Genomic DNA, 13109 nt, shown 5'->3' on the forward strand with positions numbered 1-13109 from the left:
TCCCCTCGCTAATCCAGCAAAAATACCCAACCATCCAACCAACCATCCAAACAAAAAACCAAATATCGCGCTCATCGAACAATAAAACAGACTGAAGCGAAATAAACACTCCCACGAGTGATCACCCGAGAATCAGCTCGTAGACGATTATGATCGTGTTGATGACGATTAGGGGTACTAGTAAAGATTCGCGTTAGCTGTGTTCTCCAAGTCAAAGCCGACACCGGTGTCGAAGGACATAGGCAAGCATAGAGAGGGAGGGAGCGGATCGGATTGGATGGGATTCAACGGTGTGGGAGAAACGTACTTCGCATGACGGTCCGCACGCTGGCGATCAAATTGACCGATTTCGCCTTCACGCTGGTCCCGTCGTAGGTTGCGCCGAAGGCCGGGTCGGCTTGCGGGCGACCGAATCCGACTGGAGGGGATGTTAGCTTTCTCGTTTTCTCTTGCTCGTTCTTATTCTCATGCTCATGCTCATGTCTGGGTCTGGAGTGGATTGGACGGGATAGAATGGACGGAGGACGTACTCCTTGCGAGGAAGCGGTCTTCGGAGAGGACTGCGATGGCGTTGACCATTAGGCAGAGGACGTAGACGAGGCGGCCGAGACCGAAGAAGGCCATGGTGATTTGATTTTGGGATTTTCTGGGTTGGTTTTCTGATCGGAGGGAGGAGAGTGGACAGGAAAGAGAGAGGAGAGGAGGTGAGGAACGAAGATGACGAAGCGATGCGGCGGAATTAAAGTTGAAGCCGCCAGATGTTCGTTTGTGGGGAACTTCCATTCGTTGGTCGCCTTCTCTCCCCGACCAACTACTCCATAACTCCCCTGTCATTGTTTTTGGATTGTCTCGCGATGGGGCGAACGGACGGTATGTTTTATTTGATTTGATTCGAGAGGCAGATAGGAAAAGTCTGATCATATCCAGTGGTGTATGCGCTGCTGTGCGTCGTCCTCCCCGCCTTGGTCGGCCTGCATTTGTATGTCGCGCCCTATACCAAGGTCGAGGAGTCCTTTCATATCCAGGCCATTCATGATCTGCTCGCTTTCCAGCTGCCCACGCGCAATGTAGCGGATACGCTGCGCGCCGAATATGATCATTTTACGTTCCCCGGCGCGGTGCCGCGCACGTTTGTCGGCGCCGTGACGCTCGCTGGGCTGTCGCGGCCGTTCATCTGGTTGAATGCCAGTATTGATAGGCAGTTTCTGGGTAAGTGTCTGATGTATCGGTAGTATCTGTAGCTAAATTGTTCTAGCGCGAGCACTCCTGGGCATGCTGAATTCCCTCTCGCTGCTGGCTTTCGCATCGAGCATGCGACGAGCCTTTGGCAAACCGGCGGCTGTGTGGTATCTGCTCTTCCAGACCAGCCAGTTCCATATCCTCTTCTATGCCACCCGGACCCTGTCCAACATGTTCGCCTTTGGCATGACCACCCTGGCGCTGAGCTACCTGCTCCCCGTGCCAGTCTCTCCCCGGGCATACCAGAAACGCTGTCGCACTGCGCTGTTCCTGCTGACTCTGGCCGGCATCATCTTCCGCTCGGAGCTGGCGCTGCTGCTGGGCACCTTCACCATCTATCTCTACCTCACCGGCCGCGTCGACATCCGACGAGACATCCTCCCCGCCGGCGCCCTCGGCCTCATCCTGGGTCTCTTCTTCACCGTCGGCGTGGACTCCTTCTTCTGGCAGCAATTCCCCCTCTGGCCCGAATTCGCCGCCTTCAAGTTCAACGTCCTCGCCGGCCAGGCGTCCGCCTGGGGCACCCACTCCTGGCACTTCTACTTCTCCAACGCCATCCCTCGCCTCATGCTCAACCCCCTGACCTGGCTCACGGCCATCCCGCTGGCCTTCGCCCTCTCGCCCACCTCGCGCCCTGCCCAGCTGCTCACTGTCCCCTCCCTCGCCTTCGTTGCCATCTACAGCCTCCAGCCGCACAAGGAATGGCGCTTCATCGTCTACATCATCCCCGCGCTCACGGCCACCGCCGCCCTCAGCGCCTCCTACGCCTGGACCCACCGCAGCAAAGGCCTCGCTCCGCGCCTCTTCTCCCTCACCCTCCTCCTCACCACCCTCGCTTCCTTCCTCGCCTCCACCATCCTCCTCCTCCCCGCCTCCGCAGCCAACTACCCCGGCGCGCGAGCCCTCCACTCCCTCCACCACCACGCCGACACCTCCCACTCCCCTATCTCCGTGTACCTCGGCAACCTAGCCTGCCAGACCGGCATCACCCGCTTCCAACAACTCCCCCCCTCCGCCGGCTGGACGTACGATAAATCCGACTCCTCGGTCCAGGAGAACCCCACCTTCTGGTCCCAATTCGCCTACGTCCTCGTCGAGCCTGGGGACGAGGAAAACCGTCTCCTCAAGGCCTCGGAGATCGATGCGCGCAGTCACCCCGTCCCTGTCTCTCTCGTCTGGGAGGAACTCGATACCGTCTATGGCTTTGCGGGTCTGCGCGTCCTGAGGCCTGGTGATGTGCCGGGTGATGTGGAGGTTGAGACACTGAAAGAGTGGTGTGGGGAGTCTTGTGCGGAACTGTTTCGGTCTGTGAGGGATGGGGTGCGTGGGTTGGCGAGGGGCTGGTTTGTGGAGGTGAAGGTTGTGCCGAGGGTGAGGGTTTTGAGACGTGTTGAGTAGTTTTTAGTTAGAGGTATTTTGGTATCTCTGGATGTAATGGTAGGTGGGTAGGAAAAGTTGGTTGTTTTGTTAAGCTTGTTGGTGCTTAGTTCATGGTTTAGTTACTAATTTGTGGATTGTTCTTTGGGAAGTTTTATTGATGTAGCTATGTAGGGTTTGATTCTGCGTTGAGTAGGGAGTATAAAAAAGAGTAATTGGTTGGATCATTCTCTGCAGGATTGTACTGGGTCGAATACTAGGATTCCTGACTGAGACCTACCAGAACGGTAAACTCTAGATTAGACAGTAACATGAACATGCGTCCTTGAGAAAGGGAAGGAAATAGGTAGGTAGGTAAGATGGCGATAAACATAACAAATCTGTACTAAATGCCCGCAGAGTCATGCACATGTATCTCTCTACCAAGACTATCGACACGAAACCAAGAAAAAAAAAAAAAAAAGAAAAAGACAGGGTATTAAGCACCAGCATGATCCAACTTCTCCAACCGCCCCTCCAAATCACGCACCCACGGCTCCACCAGTTCCACATTACTCTTGAGCGCCGCCTCGCCCTGCCCCATCTTCTCCTCGACGACGCGCAGTCCCTCGCGCCACTGCTCGATCTCCCGCGCCATGTCGGCCTGGCGCCGTTCCAGCTCGTCGAGGGTCTCGGAGGCGTTGGCGGCGCCGGCGTGGATGGCGCGCAGGGAGCGCAGACGCTCCAGCACGCTGGGCAGGATCGGGTGCAGCGACTGGATCGTCGGTAGGGTGGCGTACAGGGCCTGGATCTTGGTGGCCTGCTCGTCGCGCTGGGTGGCGGCGGGGTCGGTTTCCGTGGCGGAGGAGGACGAGACGGAGACGTCGGAGGGCTCGAGCGCGGCGGCTGCGATGCGCGCGTTCTGTGCGGCTTTGGCGGCGTCGAGGGCGCGTTTGCGCGCGGCGGCCAGCGCCTCGGTGTCGGCGGTTAGGCGGCGGACGCGGGTCGAGAGCGTCTCGAGGTGGGGGGTTGAGACGGTCGTGGACGGGGGTAGGTGGCCGGCGGAGGTGGTTGGGAAGGCGGACGCCGGGGCCGGCCCGACGAGGAGGTTCATGAGGGTGGCGAGCCTCGAGGTGATGTGGTCGAGGGCCGGGAGGACGGGTTGCAGGGCGGGTTCGGAGATGCCGTCGGTGACGAACGGGTTGGAGGCGCTGGAGATGCCCATGGCGGATTCGATGAGCGCGAGACGGCTGTCGAAGGCGGCGGCGTGGGAGAGGACACCGACGTTGGTGGCGGAGGAGGGGGAAGAGGTGAGGGTTTGTTGGGCATTGGGGGTTGTTGTCGTTGTCGCAGGAGCAGCGGAGGATTGATCGGTGGGTATAGAGCTGGGGTCGAGCTTCTTGGACAGCGCCGCGGCGGCGGAATGCGGGACGCCGTCACCCCCAGGGCCGCGGGAGGATGCGTAGAGGTTGTCCAGGGCACGGCTGAGTTCGAGGACGCCGTCGCCCAACGGCTCCTTTCCATTTGCGGCGGGGTCTTGAGATTCGGCAGCGTCTTCCCTCGTGGCCATCTCGTCCTTCAGCTCCTCGACCTCTCTCCGCAGCCGGGCGAGCTTGCGGTCCAGACTCTCGTCTTCGCTGTCACTCAGGTCGTCGACCTCTTCGAGGCCGTTCTCGTTTCGCCGTATCCGTCGGCCTTTACTGCGGTAGGCTTTGCGCTTGGTATCGATGCTGTCGGAGAAGTTGGCCTCGCGGGCGTCGACCGTCGCACCGAGGAAGTGGGCGCGCGCCGCGTCGGCGTCCACGCCTTGTCGGTCAATGTCGGAGTTGGAACCGGCATCGTCGTCGAGATTGGAGGCTGTGCGGACCGTGGTTGTCTAACAAGAGCATTAGGATTCGAGCTACAGGTAGAATATAGTGGTGGAGGTGGTACCGGAACCGTGGAAGCTTCGTCGGTGAGATCGGGGGTTTCGTAAATATCGGGCGCCAGATCCTAACACGCGGTCAATTGATAGAGCCTAGCAAGAGTAGACGCAGAGAAGAACAAACTAGATCTGGAAGACCCGCGTATTTCTTGTTGAAGGCCATTGCGAGGGTGGACAGCAATGCAGAGAGGACAAACAAAGATCAGGAGGTCGTCGATCGGATATACTGGCTGTTTGGATGGGGTGTTTGACCTGTTTGGAGTGTTTGTCTGTGAGAATGACTAAGACACTATATTACTGCCTGAGGCAGACATTGTCATACAAGATCGCGAACTGCGTCGTACTGAATCCACCGCCACAAACCGACAATCACATGGACGGTAAGACATATTTCATAATGATTAATGGCCAAATGAATCCAAGACACCCAAAACTAGCCCCAAATCTCGGACTGCTCGGAACTCCCCCCACAGTCTTCTCTCTCCGTGTCGAATAGATCGCGTGCCAAGAGCCATGTTCAACGCCAGCCATTTCCCCAAGACCCCAAGGCGGACAAGTATGGGGAACTAATCTCGGCCAGCATGCAGATTGGTGGATGCACAGAGTCCAAGCAGTCAGCCGCCGTGTTCCTACAGTAGAGAAGCCAAAAGCGCCGGTGCCTGTGCAGGACTGCTTCACGTGAAAGCCTCGGTGTTTTGGCCCCAGGCACACATGCCAGGTGACGTACGGGACTGCCGGTGTCTCCCCGCGCCTATTTATTGCTCCGTCGCTCGCCATCGGTGGAGTTTAGCACCTGTCTGCCTGTCTGCCTGCCTGCCTGTCTTTTTATGATCGTCTCGACTAGATAGACTTTCTGCCAATTGACCCTGTCTCTTTGAATCTTTTCTCGCTATCTCGTTTACCCCTCATCCGCCATGGCCGCCCCCGCAGATATCACCATCAAGAACCTCAGTGGAGAATGGACGATGGTGAGTCCTTACCTGAGTGTATCTAAATAGAACATACAGCTAATCATATTTCTTCTGATCCTCTAGGATAAAAATGTCTCCAACCCGACGGAGCCGCTCTTCGCCCTGGTACACCCCACTCAACCCTCCCTCCCTCACCACCACTAACAAACAACAGCAAGGAATGGGCTGGATGCTTCGTAAAGCCCTGAACATGGCCACCATCACCCTGCAAGTGCACTCGCACGCCGACACCACCGACCCCAAGCTGCTGCACGTCGACATCGACCAGGTCGTGACCGGCGGCATCAAGGGCACCAGCGAGCACCGCACCACGGACTGGACCAAGCGCGAGCACGAGGACCACATCTTCGGCCGGGTCGAGGGCCAGTCGCGGCTGCTGCGCGGCGTCAAGGGCGACGACGGCAAGGTGCGGCCGAACGTGGACATCCAGACCAAGACGGAGGACGAGACGGTGAAGAAGTTCCTGCGCGGCGAGGTCCTGGCCGACGGCTCGGAGACCGAGGGCTTCCTGGTGGATGCCGAGGGTGAGGAGTATGGTGAGGGAGAGGGCCTTTGGTTGCAGAGCTTCGTGAGCAATTTGGACAGTGGGTGGACGGCTGAGCAGGTATTTCTTCCCCTATCTTCCCCTCGGGGATGTATGATTGGTTGTGGAGATTGACTGATATCTGTAGATCTGGGGATTTGAGAACGTTAACGGAGAACGGTACTACACTCGTCGCGTGGTGGTGTCGAAGGATGGCAAGTCTGAGCTGGCTCGGTTTGTATACACGTTCATCAAGCGGCGGGAGTAAGCGGATTAGACCAGAGGGTAGAGTGTTCGGTCATTAGACTAGAATGCTAGATGAAGCAAGAACGAATGAAAGAAGAAAAAATAAACACACAAAAGCACAAAGGATCTTCCCAGAGGGTGCAAACAATACAAATGGAGCCTTCCACAAGAACAACGGAAGTCTGGGACAAAGCCGTTTTATCATAGAGTATAAAACAGCAGGGTGAATCCAACTCGACCCTGCCTTTTCAAATCATAATTTTGAAGACGAAGACTTCAAGAGATAGTAACACTTGTTTTGAGCTGGAAACCAAAACAACGCCGAGACTATACAGAGTAGGTCTTTATCATCTGATTCCAACATGCCACTACTATCGCTCCCCAACGAGCTCCTCCTGCAAATATTCGAGCACCTGTATGTCGATGACGCTAATGCCTGCTCACAGACCTGTCATTTCTTCTACGCGCTCCTCAACCCAAACCTAATCCGCCGCTACGCAAAGCAACATGAGCCAAAGGTCCTCCGGCATGCAGTTAACCAGGGCGACTATGCCTTCATGCAAAAGCTCTTCGAGGCTGGCGTTAACTTTGACGCTTACCGCGAAGAACCTGGCGACCATTTCTGGGACGAGGCCAGTAGCGACCTCTTATTGAACAAGGCCGCCGGCAACGGCCGTACGGAAGTCGTGCGGTTTTTACTTGATCAGAACTTCGGTGACTCCCATAGGCCAAGGGGCCGTGGTCACTTGCCGCTTGTGTGTGCTCTGCTCAACGGACACTTGGGGATAGCAAGACTGCTGATTGCTCGCGGCGTGGATGCGGGCTTACGGGCACGGCCTCGTCGCTTCATTTTTGACACCGACGCTCACCGGGCTGCGCTGGAATACGTGGCGGAGAAAGGGCCCCTCGAAAGTGTGCGTTTTCTCCTCGATTTGATGCCCTCGAGCGTAAACACTGGCAATGAGTTCAACCAGACGCCCCTCATGTTTGCCGCGATGGGAGGGAACTTGGAGATTTTGAGATGTTTGATCGATAAGGGAGCGGATCTTGGAGCAATGGATCCCCTGGGCCGGGGCGTCCTGTTCTATGCGGCGTTGAAAGGCCACGAGGACGCAGTTTTGCTTCTGCTGGAGCTGGGGCAGCTCGAGGAGGAGAAAGATGCGAACTTTCTTGTTCGGCAGCTTAATGGCGAAGCCTTGATTGATATAGTTGGGCAAGGAAATAGCCGAGTCATAGAGATTCTGCTGACCTGGAACAATCTCGCGGAGAGAATAGCTGCTTCATTGACGTTTGACCATCTCGGCCTTCACTATCTTCTGCTTGCCAGTGCAGTCGGCGGCGTTGACTCCTGCGTTCAGCTCCTCCTGGAAACCAAAGATGGGTTGACCCCTTTGAGGAAAGGTTGCATCACTCAATCAGAATCACCCAATAACCAGAGATCGTTGCATCAATATTATTTCAGTCCCCTAGAAGAAGCGGCCCACAGGGGCCACACTAGGATCGTTCTCCGCCTTTTACATTTCATGCGTGCTCGAGAGCCTGCGAGGTTTGAGATATCTTTCCTGACCGTTGTTGATGCCGCGTGCCATCGCAACCAGCCCCAGTTACTGCGAGATATCCTCGACAGTGAGTTAGTGAAACAGTTGGATGGTAATAGTCTGAAAACTGGATTGTGCAGAGCACTGCGTCACGATGCATGTCACGAAGAAGTGATGCGACTGCTGCTTGAGCGCGGTGCGACTTTTCCCAAGGATGAGCGCGAAAGGCATATGATGCTCGGGTTCACCATACACCATGGCAGTCCGCAAGCAGTCAAGCTGATTCTCGAAAATACAGGCATCGATCCGCTCCAAATAGTCCGGGACCAATTTTACCAGGACGAAACCAACACTCAAAGCTTTCTTCAGCTCGCAACACGCCGAGGCCTCAGGAACAGGGGCAACCGCCTCGAAATGGTTCGGGCTCTTCTAGAGACAAACAATCGGACTCTCAACCCGACAGACCCACACTGTCAAAGGGCCCTATTAGAGTCAGTTGTCTCCGGTGATGTAGACACCGTCAAATACTTCCTCGACCACAACTTCGACCCGAACTGCCATGAGTCAGGGCCACTGATACTCGCAGTCACTCCTTTGTGGCCAGAGAAGAGGTGCAGCGAAATGATCAAATTGCTCATTTCTTACGGCGCCGACGTGAACGACCCCCGGGAACCCGCATTGTTAAAGGCCGCACATTGGAATGTTGGGGATGCGGCCACATTCCAAAGTCTGCTGGATCACGGCGCCAACCCCCTGCAGCGGGATCAATATGGCCAGGAGCCTCTGTGGTTTAACTTGTGGTGGAATCGTGGAGAGAACGTGAAGCAGATGTTGAAGGCCTTAGAAGCCAAGGGTGTCCAGTGGGACGTCGATGGAATGATACGCAGGACCAAGAGTCCCTGCGCTCTTCACCAATCCCCGCGGTACGAGAATGTATTGAAATATTTGGACCAGCATCGTTGTCGGATGATGTATCCATGTCGGTAGGCTTCATTTTGAAAAGTCTAAAGGTTCGAACAGTTTCTGTTGAAGTTGTTTTGAATGATTAGCTTCTATCTCCCAATGTAGGCCTTGATCTGGCTCACGAGAGTTCATTAAATTGGAAAAATCAAGGTGGCCAGCACACTACCTTCTCTGTACTTATGAAAAGACTACTCCGTAGAGAAAATCATATAGCACCTAGTCCATCCCTTAGCTATGGCCACTATCCACATCCATACCCCTGACTATTCCCGACGGCGTAGTAATAAGCGTTGAGTAACTAGATATATCAGGCTCAATTAAGACCGGGGGACATGGAATCTTCACCGCTCCTTCTCCTTCCCCCCTGTCTACCTCCTGAACTATTCTTTTATTCCAATCTTCAGCTACAGTGAGCTAGACGAACTAGCGAACTAAGTCTTCAATCTAGCCAAACATACAGCCATTTTTAGCACGGCGTGGTGGCATGGTCCCAGACTCTGTAGGGTTGTGCAGGATGGCATTTCGACAAAGGAAGGGCTTGGCTAGCGCTGTAGATCTTAGGGCTGTCTTTTTTTTCTGTGTGCACTTTCACTAGTGCATGATTCAGGAGATATTTGGGTTGGTTCTTTGTTGTGCCGTGTTGGTTGGTTAGAGTAATTCGATAGCGGATTGGTTTCTTTCATTCGATGTCGTCGTACTACGAAGTAGGTAGGTACTAGTTGAGTGTTAGAGTTGGTGATGTTTATTTTCTTTGTGCTTGTAGTTATGTGGTATACGAGTAAGGATTTGATGATAGGTCATATTTTATTTACTCACTTGGATGATGAGTTATTGAAATTCTGATGATTGCAGGTATCAGTTACTTCAGCACCAAGATCAATGGTCATAGCCTAGCGTTTTTGGAATTAATATAGATAATGACAGTAGGTATAAAGCAACACTCCACCCAAACAAAAAAAATATAACCCACCCAAAAGGTATATCATACAAAAGAGACAGAGAATGGAAAATGCAACCGATATAATGCAAAGGAAATAACCACCCCGGAAGTAAATAGATCAAACTCTACTCCCCCCTCGCCCATTCACCTTCCCCCCTTCCAAACTCTCCTGATCGACCTCGACCAGCTCCACCGAGCTCCCCGAGTCGTCGCGCTGCGCCCTCGACGTGTAGTTCACCGAGTAGGTCATCGTCTTGGCGATCTCGCCCTTGGCGTTGGAGCCGGGCGGATAGGCGTGACTGCTCAGCGGAGCGCCGTTCGTGGCGTACGATTTCTTGCCGTACACGCTGATGAGCTCGGGCATGAAGTGGCCGATAAGGGCACGTGTGGCGGGCAGGCAGGCGCAGAGGACAGCGATTTGGACCTCGATGACGGACCAGTGGACGATGGGTTGGAGTTGGGCTGGGATTGTTAGCTTGGTAGCTCTGAGTTGGGCAGAAGGGTGACGTACCGGTTTGGTTGTCGGACCAGCGGTTGTTCCAGAAAACGACAACTCGAATGATTGCCACGACGGTTAAGCTGCTCCCTTGTTAGATTTTCTGTTTCGAAAGGAAAGAAAAGGTGGACATACAGTAATCCCATGGCAAACATCAGTCCCACGCCCACCTTCTTCTTCTTCGTCAACTGCAGCTTGGTAATCTCGTAGACGGGCGCCGCCACCATGGCGAAATCCACAAAGATGTTCACAAGTGCGTTGGTCAACGTCACCGTAATAAAGTCGATGCATTTCCCCTGTTCCTCACCGGCCCAGCCCTTCCAGGCCAGATGCACGGGGATGCATTGCAGCGAGTCGCACAGAACCCAGGTTATGCCGATGGCCGTGTTCAGGGCAATGACAGTGTACGTGATGTGGCGGAAGAGGGCCGACTGGAAGATCCGCAGCAGGAATAGACAGACGGAGATCTTGGCGAGAGATATTTGAATCTTGTAGCTGAGAACGAGGACGTAGAAGAGCTGTTGGAAAATTAGAATCCGTTGTGGTGAATATGTTGGGCAGGACGGTTCACCTTGTAGACCATGGTTATATTGCTGAACGGGATAATGTCCCACATGTTCATACCGAATCCATGATGGATCACTGGGTCGTTGTTAGTGTGGATGCCAGACAAGATTTGGGGGCCGGACTTACTGTAGATGTTGACGATGAATATCTCCACAGCCAAAGCCTGGAAATTATTAGCTCTGAAGGGTAGTAAAAACGACAAAACACGTACATAGGCCACAGTGATCGTGGTATCATCCCATCCCCAACCTCCACCAAGATGGATAGCCTTGGCGAATATACGGCAGATAAAGAGGATGGAGGTGAGAATGAGCGGTACCAGAGTAGCTGCCTCTACGGCTGGCCGACCCTCGTGCTCCGAAAAGCCGCATTCTTTGGCACGAAGTCGTTTGGTGACTGCAACTGTAAGCTTCGATCTCTTCGAGGTGCAATAACAAAAACCCACCAAACTGCTCCTTAATGGTGCAATTCGCAGCCACGCAGGTTCCTAACGATCCCTCGAATAGTCGATCTGAACAGGCACATCTTGTATCGTCGGGTGCGCAATTTACTTGCTCTCCACAAGACAGCTACAATTGCCAAGGTTAGAAATATATTAAACATCGGACGATGAGACGGGAACATACCGCGCACTGAGGGAAAGAGTACAGATCGGGGTCTTTGGCGGCCGAACAGACCACCAGAGTAATCAAAAGGAATCCATAAAGTAATAGGTTCCGTTGGAGACGCATGGTGGACTGGGATTCTGATGTTCCCCGAAAGTTTCAAGGATTCCGCAGGTTTCCTACCGGGGGGGAACCGTCGGATAAAGAGTCCCAAACGTGCGGAAGAAGGGAAAAATAGAAAAAAACCCCCCCATTACGTGATGGGGCCTCGACTTCCGGAGAATTTATACGGAGATGACTTCTGACTGGTCGGGGTTTGTTTTGACATGAGTAGCAGAATAGCCAGGCCTGATTCGTGTCGGCCTCCTTACTGTGGAGGGAAGATGAGCGACGCCAACTCGGCTTCCAGACCGTGCCGCAGACTAATGTGGAAAGTGATGGGCTAGTGCCCTTTGATCGAGGGTTGATCGCTTCGTATCCTACTCCGTAACCAGCCTTGTCGGTTGTCATTGGGAAGTTGATCTGGCTGGTGTCTCTCACATGAAGATCAGGGGCCCCCTTGTGCTTTAGCATCGGTTGACAGATCCCGTAGAAAAATTACTGATTGCATGGTGGCTCGATGACGGCTCTTGTCTCACTGAGTCACAAGGGTGTCTGACAGGCTTGCGTCTGACAGGCGCCAATGACGGAGAGTAAGCCACCTTCGACTACTCCGGCAAGTCCTGAACTCTGAACGAGCAGGGAAGACTAAGAGAACAATGGGTCATGTAATCTCCTGAGACCCACCACGAATCAAAAACTATTCGCACTGACGTCGTGTCCAAGGCACAGCAGTACTGCGTACCGCAGAATCATGGTAAGCTAGAACAAGTGGGAAAGGATCGCTGTTTGGCAACAGCCGCACCATGTTGATCCTGACACTACCGGTGATTGACAATGGTCCCCGGTTGTTTTTAGAAAAAAATAAATTAAAAGGCTAACGGGCATGGGGAAGAGGTCTTTGGGACTTAGAATTGGGATTGTCCTTCGGCAACTGAACTACCGACGAGTTTATCTCGCTAAACTATTATTAGAATGATTCGCTCGGGATATAAAGGCGACGGACGGCATACACCTACCGTCAGCCCGGAGCAAGACCTCGATAGTCAAGAGTGAAGACTCAGGAGCAATAAAACCGATCCCTCAGGATTTAAGGGAAAATCCCCGCGGGATTCCGTTCCCTGCAGGCAAAAGGAGGCGCCGACTCTCTAGAGGCAAAATTCTTATTGCCAGGAGTAGTGGAGACCGTCGCCTACATGGTCCTAACGTCGCTCTAAATTAGCGGCAGGACCCACCTGCCACCGCGTCGAGTTTTGCTAGGGCAGCTTGGTCCTTTTTCCTCGGCTTCTTTCCTAGCAGGAAGATCGCTAGCTGGCTGCAGTAATTCACTAGCCGAAGTTGGCATTTCCAGGAGGCCGGGTTGCTGTGGAATCCACCGTCCGTTCTCCGGTGAAGCTGCACCCACTTGTCAGACTGATCGGCATGATTGGGTACCGGGAAGTGGATTGGTAAAAGATGAGTGAGCATTGAGCAGGGAATAAATTAGAGAAACGAGACTAGAGAGAGGGGAGTACGGAGTAAGGAGAGCATGGAGCAGAAGAGGTTGGAATATAGTAATTCCATGATGTAATGGGATGGTTCTCGGCAATTTGACATGCTCGTGGTGCTGCATGATGCACGCTGCAGCTGCAGGGGAGTTGAA

The 13109-nt window shown here is 53.9% G+C and overlaps 6 protein-coding genes across 6 annotated transcripts; 3 read left to right on the forward strand and 3 right to left on the reverse strand.

Annotated features, from left to right (window-relative positions):
• Positions 1-121: 121 nt before the first annotated feature.
• Positions 122-624, reverse strand: P170DRAFT_473920 (YOS1 family protein; the record flags this gene model as incomplete). Its single annotated transcript, XM_024853088.1, has 3 exons — positions 122-177; positions 308-418; positions 531-624. 3 exons carry the CDS (start codon positions 622-624, stop codon positions 122-124), a joined length of 261 nt encoding a protein of 86 aa, XP_024705662.1.
• Positions 625-817: 193 nt separating this feature from the next.
• P170DRAFT_380976 (dolichyl-P-Man:Man(7)GlcNAc(2)-PP-dolichol alpha-1,6-mannosyltransferase) lies at positions 818-2761 on the forward strand. The gene is made up of 3 exons (XM_024845548.1): positions 818-870; positions 928-1209; positions 1256-2761. Exons 1-3 carry the CDS (start codon positions 855-857, stop codon positions 2635-2637), a joined length of 1680 nt encoding a protein of 559 aa, XP_024705663.1. The 5' UTR covers positions 818-854; the 3' UTR covers positions 2638-2761.
• A 30-nt stretch (positions 2762-2791) lies between these two features.
• P170DRAFT_405365 (dynactin subunit 2) lies at positions 2792-4724 on the reverse strand. Its single transcript, XM_024846581.1, has 3 exons — positions 4644-4724; positions 4528-4587; positions 2792-4471 (listed from the first exon to the last, which is right to left on the reverse strand). The coding sequence occupies exons 1-3, from the start codon at positions 4680-4682 to the stop codon at positions 3095-3097; spliced, it is 1476 nt and encodes a 491-aa protein (XP_024705664.1). The 5' UTR covers positions 4683-4724; the 3' UTR covers positions 2792-3094.
• A 564-nt stretch (positions 4725-5288) lies between these two features.
• On the forward strand, positions 5289-6476 carry P170DRAFT_435560 (uncharacterized protein). Its single transcript, XM_024848965.1, has 4 exons — positions 5289-5487; positions 5554-5595; positions 5645-6094; positions 6162-6476. The coding sequence occupies exons 1-4, from the start codon at positions 5434-5436 to the stop codon at positions 6279-6281; spliced, it is 666 nt and encodes a 221-aa protein (XP_024705665.1). The 5' UTR covers positions 5289-5433; the 3' UTR covers positions 6282-6476.
• A 145-nt stretch (positions 6477-6621) lies between these two features.
• Positions 6622-8872, forward strand: P170DRAFT_424749 (ankyrin repeat domain-containing protein; the record flags this gene model as incomplete). Its single annotated transcript, XM_024847587.1, has 2 exons — positions 6622-8720; positions 8866-8872. The coding sequence occupies 2 exons, from the start codon at positions 6622-6624 to the stop codon at positions 8870-8872; spliced, it is 2106 nt and encodes a 701-aa protein (XP_024705666.1).
• Positions 8873-9642: 770 nt separating this feature from the next.
• Positions 9643-11950, reverse strand: P170DRAFT_405370 (CFEM domain-containing protein). The gene is made up of 8 exons (XM_024846582.1): positions 11390-11950; positions 11209-11332; positions 10975-11159; positions 10890-10926; positions 10768-10838; positions 10332-10714; positions 10212-10279; positions 9643-10162 (listed from the first exon to the last, which is right to left on the reverse strand). The coding sequence occupies exons 1-8, from the start codon at positions 11492-11494 to the stop codon at positions 9819-9821; spliced, it is 1317 nt and encodes a 438-aa protein (XP_024705667.1). The 5' UTR covers positions 11495-11950; the 3' UTR covers positions 9643-9818.
• Between the last annotated feature and the right edge of the window lie 1159 nt (positions 11951-13109).

This window comes from Aspergillus steynii (genome assembly GCF_002849105.1).
Source record: "Aspergillus steynii IBT 23096 chromosome Unknown P170scaffold_3, whole genome shotgun sequence".
Taxonomy (NCBI): domain Eukaryota; kingdom Fungi; phylum Ascomycota; class Eurotiomycetes; order Eurotiales; family Aspergillaceae; genus Aspergillus; species Aspergillus steynii.

Excerpts from the sequence above, each read along its gene's own strand:
- P170DRAFT_380976 (XM_024845548.1), top strand. Across the intron at positions 1,210-1,255 it reads TATTGATAGGCAGTTTCTGG|CGCGAGCACTCCTGGGCATG; the intron begins GTAAGTGTCTGA and ends AAATTGTTCTAG.
- P170DRAFT_405365 (XM_024846581.1), bottom strand. The coding sequence starts at position 4,682 with ATGGCCTTCAACAAGAAATACGCGGGTCTTCCAGATCTA. Across the intron at positions 4,588-4,643 it reads ACGCGGGTCTTCCAGATCTA|GATCTGGCGCCCGATATTTA; the intron begins GTTTGTTCTTCT and ends ACCGCGTGTTAG. Across the intron at positions 4,472-4,527 it reads ACGAAGCTTCCACGGTTCCG|ACAACCACGGTCCGCACAGC; the intron begins GTACCACCTCCA and ends TGCTCTTGTTAG.
- P170DRAFT_435560 (XM_024848965.1), top strand. The coding sequence starts at position 5,434 with ATGGCCGCCCCCGCAGATATCACCATCAAGAACCTCAGTGGAGAATGG. Across the intron at positions 5,488-5,553 it reads TCAGTGGAGAATGGACGATG|GATAAAAATGTCTCCAACCC; the intron begins GTGAGTCCTTAC and ends CTGATCCTCTAG. Across the intron at positions 6,095-6,161 it reads GTGGGTGGACGGCTGAGCAG|ATCTGGGGATTTGAGAACGT; the intron begins GTATTTCTTCCC and ends TGATATCTGTAG.
- P170DRAFT_405370 (XM_024846582.1), bottom strand. The coding sequence starts at position 11,494 with ATGCGTCTCCAACGGAACCTATTACTTTATGGATTCCTTTTGATTACT. Across the intron at positions 10,839-10,889 it reads ATTCATCGTCAACATCTACA|TGATCCATCATGGATTCGGT; the intron begins GTAAGTCCGGCC and ends ACAACGACCCAG. Across the intron at positions 10,280-10,331 it reads ATGTTTGCCATGGGATTACT|CTTAACCGTCGTGGCAATCA; the intron begins GTATGTCCACCT and ends ACAAGGGAGCAG.